This window comes from Halyomorpha halys, unplaced genomic scaffold, assembly GCF_000696795.3.
Source record: "Halyomorpha halys isolate HHAL.00 unplaced genomic scaffold, Hhal_1.1 Scaffold343.1, whole genome shotgun sequence".
NCBI classification, from domain to species: domain Eukaryota; kingdom Metazoa; phylum Arthropoda; class Insecta; order Hemiptera; family Pentatomidae; genus Halyomorpha; species Halyomorpha halys.
The window spans coordinates 1,642,632-1,668,376 of NW_027109758.1; the positions used below are offsets into that span (position 1 = coordinate 1,642,632).

Consider the following 25,745-nt stretch of genomic DNA (forward strand, 5'->3'; position numbering starts at 1 on the left):
AATTATAAAATTATTATACTAGGAATATAAAACGCGCTCCTGTCTGATGCTGTTCAGCCTAAATTGCAAAATCAAAATTTTATTTGATGCTCTATGATTTACAGTATAATAATTACATAGATATAGAAGATAACTTCTATTCGAATTCTGTATTATTTTTCACATTGATGTATCCTTTTAGTGGCTGCATAAGGGAACTATCTCAAGACTATGCAAATAGTGCATATATTTTATGAAAGTGGTGAATGGCAGTTTTTCTTAACTTTATAATCCTTTCATATTTAATTCAATATAATGACGAATACCTATTATTTTTTTTATTGCAATTTTCAAGGGCTTTATAAAAAATTATTCTTACATTCGATGATTAATGACTTTTTTAAAAGAAACATATTGTTTGAAGCAATTATATTTAGTTGAGAAGATAGTTAATAGCCATTAGGAAACCACGCCATCTTGGCAATGAATTGTTTTATCCATAGGAGAGCAGCCATGTTTGGAGGCTGCAAGATGTAAAGCCTCCCCGCTCCTCCCTTTTTCCGCATTCCTATTAGGACGAGAACGGGAGGATGACAAAAAACAGAAGAGGAAAGGAATACAGACGATAAGGGAAGGGCCAAAGTAATAAATAAGCAGGGGCTGAGATGTCCCCCTTGTAATTATTGATCCAACACGCGAAGCATTAATTCTTCCACAGGCAGCCCCAGCCCCGGAGGAAAAAAAACTGATACCGACCTTTGAGAGTAAATCTTGTGAAACGTTACCCTCAGCGGGAGATCTCCTCTCTGCCGCTCCCCTTCGTAGCCTTCATTCATCAGCTTTTGTCTTTATTTTTTTTATTTTAATCATTTTGTAAAACTACTTTTTATTCGATCACTTGGACTAATAATTTATTCATTTTGTTATCATATGATCTAGCCTTCTTATAAGTTTTTAATTGTATAATTGTCTTGAGGTCGAGAATTAAGAACTAAAAACCCAATGGTTCTTAATTCATATATTTTCTCTCTTCCAGGACATTGCGGGAATACTGTGGATCCCTCTTCAGCTTTTATAGTTCACTGTTTTTTTTAAACACAGTTATCAGTTCATTAGGTCATACTAAACCTTATCTGAATAAATAATGAAAACCAATCAGATACTATAGGCGGCGTGGTGAATTAAATTAATTATTTATTATTATATGAAAACTTATTTATGAAAAAAAAAGCAAAAAATACGTTAGAAGAAAGAAATGCTTCATTTAGCCTTGCTGCCCAAATACATTGGAATGCTACAGAACACAGTATGCAAATCAATCCATGATCGGAAATATATACACTACATGATATATCAACAAGTTTTTTTTCTACTCCATTTTTTTTTGCAATCAATCATCGTCTATATACTACATACAATATATTTTAACTATTTATTTCCCTATTTAGCATTTTTATTCCATTTACAGATCATATTCCATTTATTTAATAATTTCACTCTCCCTATTTTAATCTCTCATACCTTCCAGTCATCGCAACCCACGCTTCACCCGTTAAACAAATTAAAAGAATTTATTATTAGATATCAATATAAAAATAAATCAAAGACGCAATATTCACAGCAGTAGATTAGTTAATATATATATTTAAAAAAACAACCAATATATGGATTTAAAAAACAAAAAGTAAGTTAAATGAATAAATAAGTTAAACACAAATAACCAGGTTAATAAGCTATATATAAATAAAAAATCTAAGAGCTAATTCCCTTGGAGGTGATGTATGATATCTTATTAAAAAAAAAAAGAATACCTCACGTTTATTCCTGGTATTTATAATTAAATCCTAAAAATAATAAATTGAATTTAAATATTTTAAGACTTTCTATTGATATAAACAAAGATCTTTTAGAATTTTCAATTTAAAGTGCTGTTCACATACTGCAACTTTCTAATTATATATACTATTGGAGAATTAATATCTTTAAAAACATTACATAAATATAGCTGGTACTGCAATAGTTTTAGCAACAACGCCCTCAGGCTGTTACACCATATAAATTACTGTATCCCTTTAATCGCACTAACCAGTTCATAATAAAATATTCAACTTAAGACTAATTTAAACAACAAAAGTCTGTTAATTAATGATGATTTTGAAAATGCAATTAAAACAATTGACCTTCGAAGTTTTTTTTTTTTAGATTCCTTAAAAAAACATAGTGCATTCCATCTACTGAGAAAAATATTAGCTCCAAGACGCACGCCTTTTTAATTTATAGCATTGACCGCATTTAATTAGAAAAGACGAATTAAACAGTCTTTGAGAAGTGTTATATACCACTTTTAATGGTTTCCTTACCCACAAAACCATTTTATTTAATTGAACAAATAGAAGAAGATAAAACAAAAGATCCCCCTCTAAGCATTAACCATCCTGAGACCTGTTAAACTAAATTAGATAATAAAAGTTAAACAGTTTGGAAGGATCGTGCAGTCTCTCCGGGTCGTCGCACTGCACCCTTCTCGCCGTAACCATTAAAAATACAATTTCTTCCTCACCGTATTCAATCCTATGTAGCTTAGTTTTCATTTATAATAAAGTATTTATTGTGTCAATAATTATATACATTCATTTTAAATATATTTTTATTACGATTTAGAGCTGAAATTCGATTTATTTACTTCTTACATAGAGCAAAAGTAGCACTAAACCAATATTAAATAAATATCTATACAATTGTTATGTTGTTATATAATATATCATATCGGTTTTATTTTTTATCTTTAAAAGGCTATGGTTTACACTAACAATTGGATAGCAACCTTCAAATTGATGATTGTAAAATTTTAATTAAAATTGGTATTTATCTAACTATTGTAATATATTGAACAAAGCCTTGATACTCTCAAGTATCAGTTAACCTTTAACTGGTCTATGTCTCACCTGTTTAGGTAACATCAGGAATCGAAATCCTTTTAAATAGAATAATAAAAAGTAATTTAAGCATTAGCTTTTATATTATACAAGTTGAGCATTATCTGATATTAAACAAATTAAATAAAGAATTTTACAACATGAAAAATAAAATAAGACCGTCTTCCCCCCCCCCCAAAAAAAAACCCTGTCAAAATGGTGACTAAAGATAACTCATCCTATTTCAACAACGTTATTTAAACCAAACAAACAAGGATAATACTTGAATGGTTAACACTTCATTAATTATTTATTTCCATCTATCTTTTTATAAAACAATATCTCAATAGTACTACAACAGTAGTAATTTTTGTATACAAGAATTTTTTCACTAATTTATATCATTATTTAATTTTTTTTTAATAATACGAAATTCTTCATAGATATGTATAAAAAAGGTTTCATGTATTTATTTATATTTAATAAGTAAATACACATTATTTAATCATACTTTTAAATTAATATAATATATTATATTATATTATTTGTAAATGGGTAAAGAAACACAACTAATTTAATTTAATAAATTAGAATGAATAATAATTAGTTTATTTACCAAACATTATTAAATTTAAAAATAAGTAAAAATAATGAAAAAATAAAATACATGCTTCAATATTACGGAAAGATTTTTAAAAATAGTACAACTGTGATAAAAAAAAAAAAATGGAATTATAAACAATCACATTGTTAAATACTTCAATTGATAAAATATGAGATATCTTTATAATCGACTAGCGCATATTAGTCTGGAAAAGAAGAAGAAAACGGAATGACCAAAAAGAATATATAACAAAATTATATGATTAATGGTAATTATAATTGTTTAAATATAATTAGAACTATTTCTTTGATACTTTCATGGCGTTCGTCTGCAACAACTACAAATATGACAGTTAGATAACATTATAAATGTATCTGGCTATTTAAGTACACCCTAATAAATTATAGTAAATCCATTCAGTTAATCCCAAAAATTTATGTGAAATAACTTTCAGATGTATTACATTATACTTTATGAATGCATATATGTTTTAATTCAGAAAGATAGGAAATGGATATCAAGTATTTCATGTTGTATGTTGTCAAATAATGTCCCAAAGGAATTAATTGCATATTTATAGTTTGTGTCACTATTCGATGCAGATTTAATATATTTTATTATATCATTATTAAAGAGTAATAAAGACGATATTCTGAAGAGAATACAACGAGCTATGTAATGAGGACGGGCGGGCAGCTCTAATGCTATGTTGCGGGACCCGAAGGGGGGAAGGGGGCGGGGTCCCGGGCCTCCCACCACCGGGACAAAAAACTCACAAACTCTCTCGACAAAAAGTAACAAAATGGCCCCTGTGTATGTGTAGCTGCCGGCTATTGTCTAGTCTCTGTCCTCGCTTCTCTCTCTCTATTCACTCCTATATTAATCAAATATATATAAATATAAACCAACAAACTCGTAGCATACCCTAAAATAAGGTATATTTTAAAAGCTTTCAAGGTTCATACATATTACAGGGATGCCACCCCTAACCAGCTTCTAAAATTCTGATTAAAATAGAAGATCTATCACTTATGTCACTCTACCCAGTAAGGTTTTAAAATATACTTAGACATTATAAATAAATCCTCACCAAATAAGTGAGTATTCTTATAATTTAAGTTTCTTCCTCACTGGTGAAGGTAGAGAAGCTTTGTCTACTTCTCCGTCTGTATGTAATGAAATTCATGGCTCCATCCGATTTTGATGTAATTTTCATGAATTATGCAAAATGGTATTTATTTGGTCTCAGATTGATTTTATTAGTTTCCATCAACTTTCCATTGATTATACGTAAAAGTATTTTCTCGGAACAACTTTAACGGCTTGTCCGATTTAGCCCTGATTTGGAGGGAGCGAGGAGAAGTTGGGGATTTGGATGGAAATGGTCTGGTATTAATTTTAATTTCAGTTAATCATATGCAAATTTATTTTTCAATTTTTACGGTTCTTTATAAGAAAATTTGCAATTTTCATAATTTGCTTCTATTCTTATATTTATTTGGAAACCGGTATTTTTTTTTTACATTTAAATAAGATTGCTTGTTATATAATGTTAAAAATATCGCAGCGCAGTAGTGATGATTCTGGGGAATGAAGTATGGTCCTGGTGATTGAAGTAGAAGAAAAAAGGAAAGGCGGCAATATACTTCATGAAATCCATATCAATAATCCAGCCATCTCACTAGAATCTCCTATAGAATACTTGTCCCATAAAATCTGAAATCAAACCATCTGGGCTCCTACTTCTAGTGAAGGAAAAAACACTTCCAACTGTTATTGCCTTGCGAAACTAAACCGCACCTGCATACTCAGGAATCTGTGTTACAGGTACAATAGCCACAACATAACTGCCAAAAGAAATACCTTACAGTTACAGATACTCTAAAACAATAGATTCTCTATTTTTTAAATCTGAAATTTCGGAATAATCTGTTACTCGATTATGCGTTTATTTAAATTATTATTTTACATGTAATATTTAAAAGCTTCATTTTCCAATTTATTTGTTTATTACAGAATTATTAATAAACACTAATAAAACAAAGTAAGGTTAGGTTCCTATCATTCAATGACCGGAGATGCCAAAGAGTAAGGGATGAGTAAGTCAGTTTGGAATTCCTTTAATATCTTCTTCACGCTCTGTACGTCGACATTTGATTGAGCCGCTTGGAGATGATTGGTCGTACGGCTAGGACGTGCCTCTTCCAAGGGTTACATGAGCTCGGGAAAATAAACAACTTGGAAAAAACCACTATGGTCGGCAGAGGAAAATAGAACAAAAGCATGTAGAATCAGAACGGTAGTTGAACCGACCGGGATGGGAGAATTTTAATAACACCGGCTCATTAATGTGGATATGTGCGCTCTTATATTTAAGTTTATTTTTTCAATAAATTCTATTAACTTTTATGTAATATGGTGTAATTGCAAGTGGCAATGCTATCTAATGCAGCTCACGCTGAACGCAACTCACATAAACTCGGAAAAAAAAAAAAAGAATTATAAATATATAATATGATATAATATATATGGTGACTATTGTTAAGATGACTATTAAATATGATTGAATTCATTCCTACATATTTCAACATGGCTCTGTTCCATATTTTATTGAATAACAGTTTCGTGAGTTCATGAGTGAAAATTCTTTTAGCAATTTCGAACCATAATTTTATCTTTAGAATTATTTATCTGGGTCTAATTGCTGTTATTAATTGTTGTGCAAAAAATTATACATTATGCTGTAATTTCCTGTGATATTTAAAATCTATTATAAATTTGATGGAGCAATTTCACACTAACTTCTATTCAAGAAATTTTACTTCTTGAACAAATACCATAATTGGCCATAACGGGAGGGAAGGATAATGGGTTGCGTGACCTGACAAGTTGATTTTTCTATGTTTGCCATCCATTTCCATACCTTTTATCCAGTTTCGACACCATTTGACAGCTGCTTTAATATATGCCAATTATTATTGTAAAGTTCTACCTTAAGAATAACAAATATACCTGTATAAACCTGCTTGTTCGTCTCAAGTCTTAAGTATACTCAGCTTTTGCAAACCAGTCAAATTACAGGTTCTTGAAGAGGATTTAGAATCGGATGAGAATAATCTGTCTGTTAATAAGTCCTAACAGCCCCACCTAATAGACTTGGAAATGGCACCTTATGTTTTAGCTGTTAGCAATTCTTCTGTCACGACTAGACGTCTCTGAGCTGCTACTTATCCCTGGCATTTAGAATTTAATAATCGGCCACTTAGGTAAACATGTCTTAAAAGCTGTGAAGTAATTATATAATAATAATTATCATTAATAGACAAAATGAAAGTATAATTAGGTATTGAAGTGTCTTTAAAATAAATGTCTGGATACTAACATTTTTTAAGTGGTGTGATTTTCACTTGATAGTGGAAGAAAGAGCTTTCTCATAATTTAAAAAAAAACATTTTCTTTTTAATTAAGGTGATCATTATTTTATTTAGTTTTTAAATAGAATCGGTCAATGATATGCAATATACATGTAAGAATTTTATAAAACATATTTTAATACATAAAACGGTTTGTAGAAGAAATTTAAATTAAAATTTGATTATATTCATATTAATCAGAATTGAATGAACTCTCAACTGATTCAATAATAATCACTGTTTGCTAGAATCCTGTCGATTTTCTGCTAAAGAAGTGGAAATAGGGCAATATTTTGTTCTATTAAATACTAATTCTATATTATTATTTTTAATTCAATTAATAAAAAACAAATATGTATTTGTACTACTTTTTACAAGAAAAAAATAGAATATTAATACAGAGAGTAAATATATCTGCAAGACCTTTAAGGAACGGTGTTAATATTCTTGAAACAATGAAAGTGGTTTTTTGAATTTATTATAGAATTTAAATTTTTACTTAAATCATTTAGATGTTTTAATGTTTTAAAAAAACTTTTGGGTGATTGACATAGAATCTCAATAAAGATTGGAATCGGTTGTCTAATATTTGTAATGTTTTATTTTTTTGTTTTTATTTATTAAAATTAATGTAAAAAATATTTTAGGTATGGTTTTGTTTTAAAAACATAATGTTTCCCTGAAAATCGTAAGGTTTGGGAATATTTAATGTTTTTTCAATAAAAAATCCAACACAAATCCTATATAAAAGTAATAGAAATATTTAGCAGTATGTAATGTAAAATTAACAAAATATCATTTCATATTATTTTTTGTATCCAATTCATTCCTTTTTTTCTACTCTATTTCTGTAGTTATACCCTGTTTTTTTTTTCTTTTAGAGCAATATATTTTTGTCAGGATATTGGTTATATTACCAATTGCCCTCTGTATTTTGACGATTTTCTGAAAAATGAATTCTAAATCTGATATAATATTAATATGATTAATTCAAACGTGAAAAATAAATACCTGAAATAACATAATTTTTATTTCTAAATATGGGACCCATATTTAAAAAAAAAAAATGCTATTCTAAGTGAAATAATAGTGTAGTGCCATATTCGATTGGAAATTAGTCTTAAATTATTCTAAAATTGTTGAATTTATTACTTCTGTATTACTCATAAATTTTATATTACTTGCTGTTTGATGATATAACAGTAACCAGGGTCCTAAAGGATAAGGGCGTGAAATAATGGCCGCCATCACTACAGCACCGGACCTTAGGCCGGAAGGGAATAGCACTATTCTCGATTGGATTAGGCCATACTATTCGCCACGCCCTTCACTTAGTTCATAAATTATACTTACTCCATTCATAAAACGAATACTCTATTTGACTCCGACGTTTATCGAGGATGGAAAGGATCATGTCCTATGAAATCATTGGCATTAATGTTAGTATGAGTGTTCAATTTCAAGCAGCTTTATAAGCCATATTTTTTATCTAGCTATGGAAAAAATAAATAAATAAAGTGACAGATATAAAAACTTTATCCCTTCATACTTTTTTTCTAGGAGTGTAGAGCATTGTTATTATAACTTGTCCTTACAAAGAATCTAATAAATCATATAAAAATAGATGATAATTTTTTGTGAAAAAGAAATAAATTTAATAACCTTCTAAATACAATTATTTGTATTTATTATTATGATCCTGGAATAAGAACTACGGTGTTAATTTTAATTCAATAAACCTAATTCAATATTAATAAAGACGGTGTTGATAAATCAATAACATTTTACTTACTTTTAATTTTTTAAAATTAATTATTACAATTAATTTCTCAAAAAAAAATATCAAGATCTTCCACCAACAAATAAAACTATTATTTAAAATGTATTTACTTATTTTTACAATTTTTTTATAACTTATTTTTACAAAGTATCACGTTTTAATTTTTCTTGGTTGAGATAGTTGTTATTTATTTTCATATCGGTAAATATATAAAATTATAAATAGTGAATAATAACTATTTTGACGTAAGAACACAAACTACTCTTATTATGGTAAAAGTATTTGAGTTTCAAAATGGGCAATCTTAATGCTTCGAAGCTGACCAGTTCATTCTGTTTTATTTAGTAAAGAATAACACAATTTATTTTTTTTTTGTTCTTATTACGAGCCTGAATATAAAGTAACTTTAAAATAAACTAACGGTATATATTCCGACTCTCAGGTAGAACTTGTTGAGGAGACTTCCTCATTTCCTTGGTCTCAGGTGTTTCTAGGGGCCATAATCCTGGTGTCTGTCCATTGGAAACCATAAATTCACCAACTTCAGAAATAATAAACCCATCAACTTACTGTAATAAAAACTGACATCCAAAAAGGTTTACCTGCTCTGATCCGAGCAACTGTCAACCTTTTATTCCATTTGTACCTAGGGATGTATGTCAATGTCAAAATTTTATGTTTATTCCAGGTACAATATGTCCATTCCATAAAAATGAACCTAACTGTTAATATTTGCTCCCAAACCTAGAAAAATATTAAAGGATCTTATGCTTAAAAGACTGTTCTACAAAAATGATAACACTTTCGCAAGGTCCAGATATCTATCATTTTAAAAATTCAGAACAGTTACTATTTATATACAATGTATATCAGGAATAATATTTTCTAATAATTTATTTATTAATTTTATTTGTGCTATGTACGGACTGGTTATTTATAACTGTTTCTACCTTCATACTTACACTTAATCTTTCATTATCCTTCTAAGTCCAAAACTATTAATTTAATAGTTTAATTATTATCTACTTTTTTTAAATTTCATATATACTTCATGAAATAAAAAAGTAATGTAAAATTCCATTGGTTCTAATGACAAAGGACTCCACCAACGAGTATTATTGCGTTGGTATTTTTCTAGTTTACTTTTTAAATTTTTTATGTAGTCTCGAATGTAAGCTATCAAAGGTAATGAATAAACAGATTTGTTTACCATGAAACAAAATTCAAACTACTCCAAATTAATTTAAATTTATAACAAAGAAATTCACAAATGCAAAGGTTTTTTTTTTCGCCCTTAATATTTGCATGTCGGAAGGAATCCAGTAGACAGAACACTATTCTGCTTTACGATGCCTCCTCCAGAGGGAGACTAAACGATATTACCGCTCAATTTTATTGCCACCAGCCAACTGTGGAATTAAATAAAAGGCCTGCAACATGTGCACCTTTATGTTAGGCTATGGTTTTATTAGGCCTTCGTTAGTAATCATGGCCCCATAAAGAGGCGCTCTGCAACTGGGTTCTTTATCTGCAGCTTTATACCGCATCTATCCCTCCTTGGTTGGTATCCGTTTGTCGTTTTCAACTGGAGAGAAATTGGTTTAATTACATTGAGATGATTTTGCTGCAATTGTTGAGTCGTGAAATGAGTTCGAATAGAGTCGAGTCCAAATTACTAAACGTTTTAATTGGCGAGTATAGTATACCCAATTAATGCTAGTTTCAATATTCTCACAACCAATGAGGACGATATTCATTTTATTTTTGAAAAGTTGTAAATATTTCGAAATATCGTTTTGTGAGTATTTACATTATTGAATGTAATCGAATGTCTTTACACTGATTATATTGCTCCAAACACTGCCTTCATTAATTAAAAAAAAATAAGGATAGCAACCATTTATACAAAAAGGCTAGACAGGGAGAGGAGATAAGATCGGAACCGACCGAAAAATCCTGAAATTATCAGCGGATGCAGAGGCACACCCCCCCCCTCTCCCTCCACGGTGGGGGATTCCAGGGCCCTTTGTCGCTTTCTTTTTTTAAACTGTAATTTTCGCACCATTAAAATGCAAATGCAATAGTCTGGGAACGGGCCGCATGTTTTATTTGTCGGCTTTTTAATCTTGTTAAATTTTAAATTGATTTCACCCCATAAATCCGTTAGCATAAATGGGAGCGACCAGCCCCAGCTAGCTGAGTTCTTTTTTTCTTTTCCTTTTTTAATGCCGCATCGGAGATGGTCAGCGAATAATACAAGTTGTCCATTGCATCCGAATACTGGAGCCACAGCTCATTCAACAACTCCAGGTATCAGCTTTTTGAACAACTGGTTCTTTTTTTTTTTTATTAATTCTTGTTCTGTTCTCGTGGCTGGAATAATATTTGGCATTGGTTGTGATCTTAAGGAAAATATTTTGGAGGTGAATGATCTATACGGTCATTTCTTTGTAAAGGAGCAAGGTACAAAACTTATCCTCAGCTAGTAATTATAATATTGTGAATGAGGAATATAAGCAATCATAAAGAGAGGGGAAGGCGGTTATCTATATCAAATCAAAATTCAATTCTAATTTAATATAACTAAATTATATTCCAGGGATCTCATGATATGCTCTTTATTGAATGTAATACAGGGGATACTATAACTGCATCCTGCTTTAAATTTCTACGCTTTACTACCTCTACTTCTTCAAATATTATTTGTATCCCATCTGATTTAAAATAATCAGTTGAACTATAATTTTCCAACGCTTGATAACCAACACATCCAATATGATTATTAAAACAATTCTTAATCTTTCAGAGGTGCATGGAGAAACTGAACACGTTGGCTATCTCAGTGATGAACCAGTGGCCCGGCGTCAAGCTGCGGGTGACGGAGGGCTGGGATGAGGAGGGCTACCACGCCGTGGACTCGCTCCATTACGAGGGCCGCGCCGTGGACATCACTACCAGTGACAGGGACCGCTCCAAGTACGGGATGCTAGCGAGGCTAGCGGTGGAAGCGGGCTTCGACTGGGTCTACTATGAGTCCAGGGCGCACATCCATTGTTCCGTTAAATCAGGTAATTTCCAACACCTTAGATTAGTAATAAGTAAGATTCTGAGATTACTCTAAACTTGTGGAATAAATTACGCAACATCTTCTATTTATTTATTAAATTATTGCGGTTATGGATAGCAATCTAAGTTACCACTCATTTTATATAATATATATAACTCTTGAGTTCCCAATCATGTTGGAATGTATGCTGCTGACATCGGATACTAAAGATACAAGACCAATGTTTCCTTACCAAACCTCTTCAGTTACCACCTAAGGTATCATTTACACACAATTACCACCAGCGCAAGAGGGCTTGGTCAAACTAATGCATGAAAAAACCAGTAATAAAAAACATTAAAGAGCTGAAGAACATTAAATTTCCATAAAATGTTACAAACGAAAATCAAAACCAGTACTGAACTTTCTGCTTTCTGGCTAGAGACGTACAACAGAAAAATAGACTTTTTTTGGAATGAAAAATTTCTTCTAACAGATTCGTAGTTGTAATAATCACTAGGTCAAACTGCGGCTATTAAGAAAATACCACGGGTTTCTGAATTTCCACCAGAATGGACCCATTTTGAACATTAACTGATATTACAGCGAAAGGTTTTTGTCTGTAGAACCAGTTCAGAATTGTTGAAGCCAAGCCGCGAGTTTTCGATTTAAAATATATCTATAATCTATAAACGTGAGTTGTTTTGTTTTATCAATCGAATTGTGAAACACCAGGTTGTTTCCAGCAGTCGTACTTGGTTCATTGTATGACTTGTCTACCTAAATTAATTTTATTATGTTGCTGGTGTGATAGAGTATTCACATATATTTTATATAAATAATTTGGTAAGTAAACCAGTTGAGAGGTGGTGGAACTGTTTGAAATGGTATGCCTGCTATCCTGCTATCCTTTCTACTTTAGCACAGTTGAAATGAGCGTTCTCGGGTCAGATTCAATTAGTGACTATTATGAGAGCTGGCTCATCTATCATCATTCCCAGCCGCTATAAATTGTATTCTCATCCTCTAGTCTTGCCTAAATAATTCCTACTAGTGTGATGTGGCATATTAAATACTAAAAACTCTGGTGTATCGTAACTTCAAGCTAGTTACGAAATGTGTGGAAACAATGTAAACCTCATTAATTTGTTGCAACCGTTCTTATTTTAGTTAAAATCCAACTATGATATATATATGAATACTAGTTGAATTGTTCTACAGAGAGAAAAAAAAATCAAGACATAGGTTGTAATATTGTATATCTTTTTACAGGGGTTCCTCGCCAAGATAATAATAGGCGTAAGTGAGCAAGTTACCACTTTCTGGTTCGTATCGGAGGCATGAAAATTACCATTTGCCCACCATTAATTACATAGCTAAATCTCATCACCGATGGACGATCTGGAGTCGATTATAACAGTAATATATCGAAGTGATTAGAGGAGGAAAGCGACGGGTATAACCAGCTCCAGGGCGGGTCCCTTAATTGTGGCCAATGTAATCTTCCATCCATCATCTCTTATAATTTCTGGTCAACGCCTTCTTTCTTCTTAATACAAATTTGCTTTCTCTAGGGGCCATCTGATGTATAAATTGCAATTTCGCCCTATTATTAAGAGCGACCATCTGCCGCCAATAGTTGCTTATATCGAATGGCGTTAGGTCATCGATCCAACCAGCCACGTCTAGATCGGCGGTATTAGTCACATTGCCGACCTTAGAACAGACAAAGCCGTCCGCAAGGTCGGCAATCCAATGTCCTTGGAATAGCGTATAAAGAACTTTTTACATGTTCAAATCAGAATACAGCATTCATCAATCTATTTTTTTTTATTCCAATGTTTTGATTTTGGAGACAGAAATACTTCTTGAGACGTCAGTTTAATAGCGCAAGATTCCATGACTCAATTTCATCACTCAGTCGAATTTAAATCAGATCACAAGTTATTTTAAATTCAAGAATTAAAGCTTTAATCCCACCTGGGTTGAACCTTGTAGGATTTTTTCATGGATATGATCACGTTAAATTAACTATTGATTTTCCTTTGAGCTGACATGGAGATCGCTAATACCGTTGGCACTTACCCTCAGTGGTGGAGTATATTCCATTCTCATTCACACTACCGTGGGACAGAAGTGCGGAGAGACAATGTAGCGTGAAATAGACTCGCTTACCCCGCCATACCTCATACTTCCTCGCTGGCAATACATCAACCTCGGACAAAGATCAACTCCTACTTATATTTCAGATAACATTTTAGGATTCACGCTGTATTTTCAACTTTTATTACTACGACGGTCGGTTCCTTTCATCCCAACGAAAAAAAAAAAAAGAAAAGAAAAAGTAAAGGAGTGGACTTCTAAAAATGGAGGGCATCTACCTGTAATATATACTTCGCACGTATTCGGTTTGAAGTGTTGTTTTTTCTCTTTTCAATATGCGTGAATACGTTTTTAAATTGCCAATTTCTTTTCGATTTCACAAGTGTTGATTTTTAATGAGAAATATTTGGTGTTCCATGTTCTCAGAAAAGAATTATTATTTTTCTCTGTTTTTAACTTTATTTATTTTTTTTAATGGGATAACTCTTCGGGATAGAGCCTCTTGTAGCTAATTATATACTGATTTAAATTACAGAGTATGAAGTAAAAACAAATCTGAGCCTTATTCTGAATACCTCAACATTTTCAACATGACATTTTTCTCATGGAGGTTTATATGCGTTATGTAACAAAAACTATCAACAAATACTTCACTTAATTATTCAATAATATTAAGATTGCTTAGATTAATAACTAATATCCGAATCACCATCAATTTATCTCGTCGATTAAAAACAAAATACCTGCTTAAATTTAATATATTTTATGATTCACATTCGAAAAGAGGACTGGTATATTGTGATAATATTTTGACCATAATATATTAATGTATCCGAAAAGTTAAAATGTTAATGGTTTAAAAAGAAACCTAGACGTATGTAGATTTTGAAGGTGCAAGACAAGAAGCGAGGGATAAAAAACTTGTCAAGTGATAAATATAAATTTATATGGTGTTTAGAAGAGAGGATCAGATAAAGGGTGGCATCCCTCAGGGTGAATTAATAACCTCTCTTCCCTTTTCAGGACCCACCACCCACTCGAGCTACTATCGTCTTCAAATGCTTTCCCTAGGTAGGATGCCATTGGTCATAGCATTTAGGTCCGTACAATTCTAGTTGCTTCTCTTTCGATTTGTATAGTATAATTTTTATGTAATCCATGGTATAATATTGTATTTTTATAATTCTTTCATCCCAATAGTGGGAGAGATATTACTGATTTTAAACGGTAAAACTTATACAAATAGTTACGTCCCAATCCCGCAAACACCTATGGATTTCTCACATACTAAATCTTGTGGATATGGCGTTTTAATTAATGAGATATATAAAGCTGATCCCGTTAACTGACCAAACAGCTCACATAAATCACAAACAGAGCCGGAGACTCGGATACTTGATGCTTCTTTATTTAAATGAGGCTATAAACAGATTCAAGAGGGGTGGTTTTTAGAAGACTGCATTCCACACGTGGGCGCCCTAGCGACTTCTGAAGAAGAGGAGTCCAAGACGCCAAGTCCAGAAGTAATGTCCCCACCAGATCTTATCTCCTCTACAGAGTTCTTCTATTAGGGCTCTTTAAAATTTCCACTGCCTGTTGACAAATTACACAAGATCAACGTCGTATTGTACATTAGACACTAGTTCCATTCATTAACATTATAAAAAAATAAAACTGGATTAATCGTAATTGCGTTCCAACCGAAATTATTGTTGTGAATAAAAACCTAAGATTGGGCACATCATACGTCTTGCCAATAGAAATTACATCCATAGTAAGACCCCTCTATTCAAGAGAATTTGAGCAATCCTTGTTTTTATGTTTGCTTGTCTCCATTCATATTTCTAAAGTTGGTAAAGTCAGAAAATCGCGGAGAGTTTCTTTAGCGTGCTAAGCTAAAGAAAAATGTTTTGACACAAGAACCATATCGGTTTCGATATGTTCATCATAGCTCGTAAAACCTATTTCCGCCATTTTCAAACTTAACTATTTCTGGTGCAGTAATTCGCTGATGGATTGGATAATGCAGAGTTTGTCCGAAACGTCTTCCATAATATATTGAAATAAAGGAAGTAAAATGTATTAAGGGCTCCTTTTCTTGAAAATAAATAAATATAGACTTATAATACAATGAGAATTAGCAATAACGGTTAATTTTTAAAATAAAAAATAAAGAACCTATTAGTAGTAAAAGAAAATATTATTTATATACATGTGAAGTACAAAGGTTTGTACTGAATACAAGATCAACCTCATATTCTATCATACATAATAGGTAAAGTTGTATTCTTCTACATTAATAAGTCGTGGAGGCATCTCTTGGAGCGAACTAATTTTCTAAATATAAGAACTGAATTACTGAAATATTCGTAATGGCGCTAAGTTGTCAGCTTACTCTTCAGTGTAAGTTTTTTTTGTCGTGGTAAAATTGCTGCCGTATTATTTTAATTTCATATATAATCCTTGTATAAATAATAAATAATTCCTTATATACTTATATAATAATATAATAGTGATTTTATAATTATAATCATTGATAAAAGGTATAGTTCCATCAACAATTATTAAGGTTAGTTCCATCAACAATTACTTTACTTCAAATAATAATAATAAAATCTGAATTATCCGTAGTAATATCAAACCAAAACCAGCATACATCTCTTCAAGCGAAATAAATTTCTAAATATAAGAACTGAATTGTTGAAATGCACAATCCTATTATAATAATACTATGATAACAAATATTTTTGTAATTACAAGTTGATGATATAGTGGCAGAGATATTGGCGAAAACAATCGATATTTTATTGTTAGCTGTTGTAGAGAAGTACTTGTCTTATAGAATAAAAGTTACACTTTCTTAAAAAAATAACTGAAAATATATCAATAAAGTCTCATAAAGTTATCATAAAAATTTATCATAAAAGTTATCATAAAAAATAAATAAACTTAGAATTTTGTCAGTAATATTAATTGTAAATAATGAAAGTCGTTTATTGTTCACAATATTGTTCTTAAATAAATTTGTAAAGGTTTTTCACAAGACTATTTTTTGTTAATTTTACCGAAATGTTAAAAACAAACAAATAATTTTGATTCGAACCTGTACACTTAAACCTTTTAAGATTTAATAGTAATTCCATTTAATATATCGTAATGACTGCGTATAAAGAAAGCTGAAGAAATTATATTACTTTATTACTTTGTATTACTTTATTTTATTTTTACTTTTTTTTTTTTCTTGAATACAGCCCTAACCATTTTCAATTTCACATCAATCATCTATATATTAAATATGATTTTGTGAATTGATTTTATGAATTACATAAAAATGTAAATGAGGGTTTTTTTATTCCACAAATATTTTTCCGTTTATAAGGGTTCCGAGTATAAGGAAAACTTAGGAAATTATGATTTTATTTTTTTAAAAATGTATATATGGTTTTATTTTCTTATTTGATTTTGTTTTAGAAAATGTATATATGGTTTTATTTTCTGAGACTCTTGTTGTAGGAATTTCTACCATCAACGGAGCATCCATGTTAATGTGTACTTATGTAAATAGATGCCGAAGTAATCCTCTCATAACAGCTATTGAAATTTGTTTGATTTTTTTTTAATAGAAACGCTTAAGAAAATAATCTTCAACCCGAACTTTCAACTGCTCACTGATTCTCTACCCCCTTATCAATAATGTTTGACTAATCTCAATACGATTATTATGGTAACAATAACATGGATTTTTCAAGAATTTCTATTTCTATTATTTTTTGTTAAGACATATTTTCTGCTACATTCAAGTCGTTTTCTGTGAAAGACCTTTTCGGTACACTAACCGGAAAAGACTCTTTTCAGAATACCATCTACTTAACTTTTACTACCGGTCAAGTCGGTCGTAAAATCAGTTTTGGGACCCAACTAAGCCAAAAGCCACCTTCCAGCTACCTGGCAAAATAATCCCTTTGCCCGTTATTTGACTAACGAATACCAACCTTCAAATGTTTTCCTCGAAAATATTTAACATTTGTCTACTCTTAAAGTTTACTGAGCTGAAAATTGTAACGGCTGATGTACTTAACTGAAGTCATTTCTCGAAATTCTGGATGTCCGTTTGTCACAGAACCGTTAGGTCTTGACCACTGATTTCTGTTATGTATATAATTGCAATACACCACATTTAAAATTCAATTTGGAGTTTAATTGTAGAAATAAATTACATAATCACAAATCATTGGCAGACATAAGGAGGGCATTAAGGATAGCAGCTCTTCAGAAAGTTCGATGCGCGCATGACACAACTTTCGCTTACCACCCTGGATGCTTCACCCAAGTTTTATGTAGATTGGTGGGTTCATGTTGAAGTATCGCCGTTTTGTTAATTTTCAAAAAGAAAATGTAAAGACCGTGGAAGGCCTAAATTATGAACTACAATTTTTTATTTTTTTTGTAGCTATAAAAATATATTTTACACATAGCTAAGTGAAAGTAAAAAGTAAACACTACTCAGAATGTATATTTCAAAAAAGATTAAAAATAACAATTATTACAAATCATTAAGGTAAAATGGATCTTCTTGTTTGTACCACCAAATACAGAAATTATAACAGGATAATATATCAAGTCCGTTATACCAATCGTTGATTATTCTAACAATTAAATTGGTAACAAAATGTTTAGGATAAAAACTTTACTTCTTTTTTTTTTTTTCACAAAATTAGATTAGAACATTGTATTTAAATGATCAATTAATCAATCGTTCGTAATAGATAGAATGAACTACAATCAACATATCAAATTCAAACCTCTCAAAATATTAATTAACAGTTTACTTTCCAAAAACTAATATAATCTAAGTTGAAAAGAAGAGCTTAGTTTAGTTGTTTTTGTAAGCTGTAGAAGATTGTTGATTTGCAAATGATAATTCATAACAGGAACGTACTATTCCCTTGGGACAGACCGGAAAATACATAATATAGAACATAATGTATTGGTTCTGCTGTCAAAGCAGGTTCCGTCTCTTTTGTTGAGAAGGAAAACAATGGCGGAAGTGGAAGCCGCAGAGCGCTGAAGGTATTTCCATTCTCCTCCACATGAGGGCGGCATCAAACAGTTGGAAAGGTATCCAGTAATAAATTAACAAAGCGAATCATATATCGGGCGGGCCCCTGTAGTGACCTGAGGACTGTTTGACGATTTGTCTCCGTGGTCCATTAGTGTGGCTGCCACAAACAGGCACAAAAACTGGCGGCGGTTAAAGAGGCGACCCCCTGGGCAGGGTCAATATAAATATTGGGGTAGTTTGGGGTCTTCTCAGGTAATCACGTGGGCCACACGCTAAGGTGCCGATACAACAAAAGGAAAGGCCGTTCGCAAGTCTCTTTGAAATATATAGTTGCTATTTCCATTACGAGGGATTTTAAATACAACATGCAACAATTATTTGAAAAATTACATTTCATGTTCACGAATTTGTTGCATGTAATTCATAACAATGTTAGATCCGGGTGTCTTCTGGACGGAAGTTCAATGTAGGAATACCATCACCAGTATTTGTGAAAACCTTATTGTGTTTTTATATTTGAAATATTAATGTGTATAATTTAAGAAAAACGTCAAGCGGTATTTTCTTTATCAGAATTTTAATTTCAAATCCAAGAAGCTAAAGATAAGACCCTTCCATTAAGATCATTATTAAAAATATAGTTTCCTTGTTGAGAAATATTTTAATTGACATTAAACAACGGGGTAATGCTATGTAATAACCCTAATTGTTTTTCAACTTCTTAACTCTAATAAAATAGAGAACAATCTCATTTTGTCAAATATTAAATTCCCAACATGTTGTTAATTTAATAATTCAAATATTGAAACAATATAAATCAATATTGGCATTTTACAAGAATATTATATTGTCCCAAGATCTGGGGTACAATAACATTTTAAAATTATAACAGTTTTCATTTTGTGAGTTATCCTACTTCGCGACCGAAAGCTCATTAGAAACTAAGGATTGCTGACACATAACATTAGGAGTGCCGAAATAATGAAAGTGTATCATATTGAATACATTATTACTAATTTATGGCACAGATATATAATTTAACTTATTTATATAACTAACATTTTGTTTTTTAGATCTATATATTAGTTTTTTTTTAAATCTATTTCATTGTTTTTTTTTAACTGATCTACTGCTATTATTATCGTGTCTTCGATTTATTTTCATATTGCCATCTAATGATAAATTCTTTTAATTTGTTAAATGGTTTGAGTCAGAACTGAATAGATTTTGAAATGGAGGTAGAGTGCTTTTTTTTTTTTTCCAACACATAACCATTCTTTTCAGCAGGCAATCCGTCTGTCATTTCTGTTTTCTATTTTGTCTGTTTATATTCAGTGTTGTTAATTGTGCCTTATGTATGTATTAGGTTAGAGTAACATGAATTTAAATTGTGTACATCCGATTTTTTGTTGATAGCCAAATTTTTATAGCTTCTACATATGTCCGATATATAATTTTTGGTGCGTCAAATTTGAATTTATGGCCGGTTAGTCTAAAATGTGTAGTGAGAGCAATTTGGTCAGGTTTGTTGGAGTTGTTTATTATAGAGTTATAACTATATTTGTGTTGATATACCCTTCTTTTAAGATACTGTTCTCAAGTACCAAAATAGGATTTCCCGCAGTTCTCTTCACAGAAAATTTCATATATTATATTAGATTGTAGCTCTATGAAAGCTATATATATAGCTATATTAGATTGTTTTGTCTTAGTCTTTCGTATTGGTGTAAAGTTTGGATAAGGGACCCGCGTTTTTGCATGAATTGCGTAATCGTTTTTGTTTAGATTTTTTTGATATCATCTCTTAAAGGGTTGGTACATAAGGCCTTGTGTAGTATCTTTTGCTGTTAATTTCTTGGGGTTCAGGCTGTCAATGTTCGTGTTTGCTTTAATAATTGGCACACCAGTTTATATGGGTACCCATTTGTTAGGAGGAGACCTAGACTAAATTTTACCATAGAATTCAAAATAGAAAAAAAAAATATCATTTTTCGATGTATTTTTAATTAGAAAATCAAATGGAGAAATAGAAAGAAAATGGTGGAAAAAAACTATTCACTCTGGAAAATATATACACTATACTAACCAATATCCAAAAAGATATAAAATCAACACCGCGAAAAATTTAATAAACCAGGCACGCACATCCCCTAAAAACAGAAGAAAATAAAGTAGTAGATCTCCTCCTAACAAATGGATATCCACATGAACTAGTCAACCAATTACTAACACCAACATTGATACAACCTCAACCCCAAGAAACCAACAGGCAAATATAATAAACAATTCCTTATATGCCAACACTCTTTGAGAGGATGTCAAAAACTCTAAACAAAAATGATTATGCAATTAAATACAAAAAAACGCCCACCTTATCCAAACTCTATACTAATACGAAAGACAAGGACAAAATAGCACAACAATCTTATATAGTAATTTCTCTGTGAAGTGAACTGAGGGGAAATCCTGATTTGGTAATTCAGAACAGTATCTTAAAAGAAGGTCATATCAACACAATGCATATAGGGATGTATCTGAAATCATTTTGGCTTTCTTCTGATACAATCTCCGAACAAATTACAGACTCAAAGCATACCATCTTGACACCTTTGTCTAATTAACCGCTCATCATTGCACCACAACATTTATAATTGGAAAGAATATAAAAGATTAATATCAATAATGATTTGTTCTGGTTATTTCGATAATATAAACTTATTAGAGCTCCTGTCAACTAAAGATATCTACGCTGTGCATTGTCATATTTTGTGTTGCTCTCAGTACTTCAAAATCAGATTATTCAATGCATCAGAAGAATATTATAAGTTTGCTAACAATGAATGAGTTCAAAATAATCGATATTTGAAAAGGAAGAAGAGAGATGAGAAGACAAACAGCTGAGCAGAGCAGTAGAGAGAGAACCCTGGGAGGGCGGAGATAAGGTGACAGGACAGCCCCCTTTGTCGGCCTGTTTAACATAAACTACAAGGACCCCTACCTCTAAGCCTACATCTAGCACGCCGATAGATCACTCCGGTTAAGTGCTCCTCCCTGTAGCGGCTCCTCTTGCAGTGTCTCCCATTCGATCTAGTCTTCCGAACAAATAATGCATTTTTTAGTAATTCTTTTTGCAATTATGGAACTAATATATGCTGCGATATCTCTTACCTGAACAATTTTGGCTATCGACGTTAGGAATATCTAGAAGGAATCCACATTTAGAAACAAACATGTCATATTGTCTGTTATTAAGTTGGATACAGATTTACACAAATAACTTCAATACCGGGAAATTCAAAACCCACTTATATTATTGACTACCGACGTTTCGACCTAAACATGCTGAGGCCATCATCGGGGGTAAAATTGAGATAAAGAGTACGCGTAATATGAGTTATAATAAATGAGTAATAAAATTGAAAAATATATATAAAAATTATAAAACAAAAACGGTAATAATTTAATGGAAACACAATGACATTCTCTATAACTTAATTTTTGAATTTGAATGAACTCTCGTTATTTGAGCTGGTTTTGTGAACTACTACCTCAAATGGACATAGTTCAGCATGGCAAAATTTAGTTTTTATAGTTCCTGCTTCTCTAAAATTTTTTTGGACATATTTATTAATAAAACCGATATAATTTGAATTTTCAAGATAAGAATCAATCAGGTATTGAAATATTCTGAATACTTCTTAAAATCATTTAAGTTTGATGAGGCATTACAGAATACACCACAAGAAAAATAATAATTATGTGCAATTTTGAGAATGTACAAATACCCCCATTTCTTCCCACTTCAGCTACAAGTTTGCCAACTAACTGTTCTTTGAAATGTAAAGATATTAAAAATTACTTCTAGCATTCTACTAGTTAATGTCCACTTACTTAATATTTTTTAGATGTAATTCAATAGCCAATATACTTTGTACATACTCAACTACTTGGTGATATACTCCACTGCAACTTTAAAGAATGAATTGATGGTGCCTCACTGTTAACAGATGCCCTGAACATTGCTTTTGGGTTAATCCATCACACCTCCATATGCTGTAGTCCTTCCTCCACCATGGATTTTAATGAAACAGGAATCTTCAATCAAGGAATACAAATTCCATTAGTTATTATTTTATTTGACCATTAGTTATATCTATAAAAGTCTAATATATAACTGATGGTCGACTAGCTAATTAGTGATTGATTACTTTATGCTGCTTTATTGCTGGTGGAAAAAAAAGGCTTCAGTGTAACAGAAAACAATTTTCTGCCCAGCCAGATTCGAACCAGGGTCATTAGAGCTAGTAGTATCATGCCTTACCATGGTGGCACCCCACTTCCTAGGGCATTGCTGGTACTGTAAAATAAAAATATTAAATGGTGTAAAAATAAAATTTTAAATTTGTTAGTAAACATGTATAAAAATTATATGGAATTTATATAATTGTTTATTTATAATTGAATATTTTCTTATTTCAGAATCTTCTCAAGCAGCTAAGAATGGAGGATGTTTCACCGGAAACAGCACTGTTGAAGTACCTGGAGGAGGGAAGAAGAAACTGTCAGACTTGAAAATTGGGGACGAAGTTGCCACCTATGACAATGGCAAAATTGTTTATTCTGAGGTAATAATGTTCTTAGATAGGAACCCTGACAGCAGAAGGCAGTTTTTGGAGATCAATACTACATCCACCAATCTGCGGGTAACTCCACAACATCTCCTCATAAGAGTAAAGAGTAATAACACATTGGAGAATGTATTTGCAGCTAGGATAAAATTAGGAGATGTTCTCTTGGTTAGCTCGGATAAAGGTGAACTCCGTCAAGAAAAAGTTATTAATTCCAAATTAGTTCTTGATATAGGAGTATATGCTCCTTTGACTAAAACCGGAACTGTGATAGTTGATAGGGTTGTTGCATCTTGTTATGCAGTTATAGAAAGCCAAACCATAGCTCATTTAGCTTTTGCACCTATAAGATTATATGTAAATGCAAAGGAGGCTATTTCTAGGTTTTACAGCCTAGTTACATTCCGTCAAAGTTCTGTGCATTCTAAAGAGACTGCAGTGAAAGGAATACCTTGGTATCCTTTTTTCTTATATAAATTTTCATCCTATGTTGCACCAAAATTTTTAATGTATGACACAAGTGATGTGAATGAAGTATGAAGAAAACTAGTTAATTAATAGTTTATATAAGATTAATCATTAGAGCCTTGTTTGGTCATTAAAGAGCTGCTGACTCCTCAAAATATTGTTAAATTTACCATTAATATAGTACTTGATATGAATTAGGATTCACAAAATTTTTAGAGGGCGAGTATATTCTTGTAGTAAAAAAAATTGACAGTTATGATTTATTAAATTAATCACTAGAACTGCAAAATATAAAAATCGAATCATAATATTTCATTAATGGAGTTGTTTTTTAAATAAATGAATTAAACCAAACAGTCCTTTCTCTTGGCTCTGCAAGAACGCTTATTTAAAAATTACCTAAAAGACTTAACATTTGTTACATATTTAATTTATATATTTTTTATTTATAAATTGTGTATATTTAAAAATTGTAAATCATTCCCTTGGCGACTACTTAATTCGAAAAAAAAAAAATTAATATTCGAATATGGTTATGAACTCGCCTGTAAACTAATAGATTTTTAAGTATGTAAATATATCATTGTAATATATACTTGTAATATTTCTTAGTCTTGTACAGAAAAAAATATTATATTTGTGAACTTGGTTTATTTATTGGTTATTTATAAGAGCCATCACAACAAATTAAAACCTTATATTATCGCAAAGATATATAAGAAAGAATATATATTTATGTTAAAAATAGAAAAAATTGTATAGATAAAAATACAATTAAAACAGTGATGAATCTACTAGGGTCAGTTATGTTTAAGAAATGTTCAAAAATAACCAAGTATATTCCAAACCAAGTTCACAGAATATTTTTAAGTTGTAAATTGAGTACCAATTTATTGTGATCAAACTTATAGAGCTTTACTATAGCAATATATAAATATAATATAAATCAAAATTAGCTCATTATTTATGTACTGCCTAAAGTAATATGTAAATATTATTTATTTATGAGCCACCATTGTGTATTTTAGATTGTAAATAAGTATGTATATTATATAATTTTATAATGCTATTCTTGTACAGTTTTTAAATATAGTTTACCATTTTATTTTTCCATTTTTACAATACCATTCTTACATGTTATTTATGAAATTTTGCTGTAATGTGATATACTAATGTTGAGCAATGTTAAAAAATAATGTATCCAAAATTACAATAGTGTTTTTCATATTTTGACTAATAATTTTATAGTGCAGTGAAGAAAAAATAACTTTATAAAAAATAAACATGATTTTAAGGTATATCAGAATTGCTTATTTTATTTTATTTTTTTATCACTCCAAAAAACCAATTTTACCAATCAATATTTAACCTATTAATTTATCTAAACACCTATCATGAAGATGAATGAAACTTATAATATAAAGTTTCAATAATAAATAAAACATTTAAGACCTCAAAATTCATTTAGGACTTTCCTTATTACAACTAAAAACCAATATTAAATTAAATTCAAAAATAGCATAATTATAATATAAACAGTTATAAAGGCATTTATTATGTTTCAGATATGACACACTCCACTAAAACATTTGTAAAAAATAGCTACCAGAATTAATCAATAAGTAATAGTTTTAATCATGATGATTCATTCAAGATTTGTGTTTTATAGAAATTTAAACAAAATAATTAATGTGTGCATATTTATATGTAAATAGACTTGCGGTTGCTACTAGAAATATCAATGTCA

The 25,745-nt window shown here is 30.8% G+C and overlaps 1 protein-coding gene across 1 annotated transcript in view; it reads left to right on the top strand.

The window, feature by feature from the left end:
* Nucleotides 1-25,253, top strand: part of hh (hedgehog signaling protein) — a 79,647-nt gene extending 54,394 nt beyond the window's left edge. Inside the window, exons 2-3 of the mRNA XM_014421795.2 lie at nucleotides 11,498-11,759; nucleotides 23,382-25,253. Of these exons, the coding sequence (XP_014277281.1) occupies nucleotides 11,498-11,759; nucleotides 23,382-24,070 (951 nt within the window). The 3' untranslated portion in view covers nucleotides 24,071-25,253. The remainder of the gene's footprint in view (nucleotides 1-11,497; nucleotides 11,760-23,381) is intronic.
* Nucleotides 25,254-25,745: the final 492 nt, after the last annotated feature.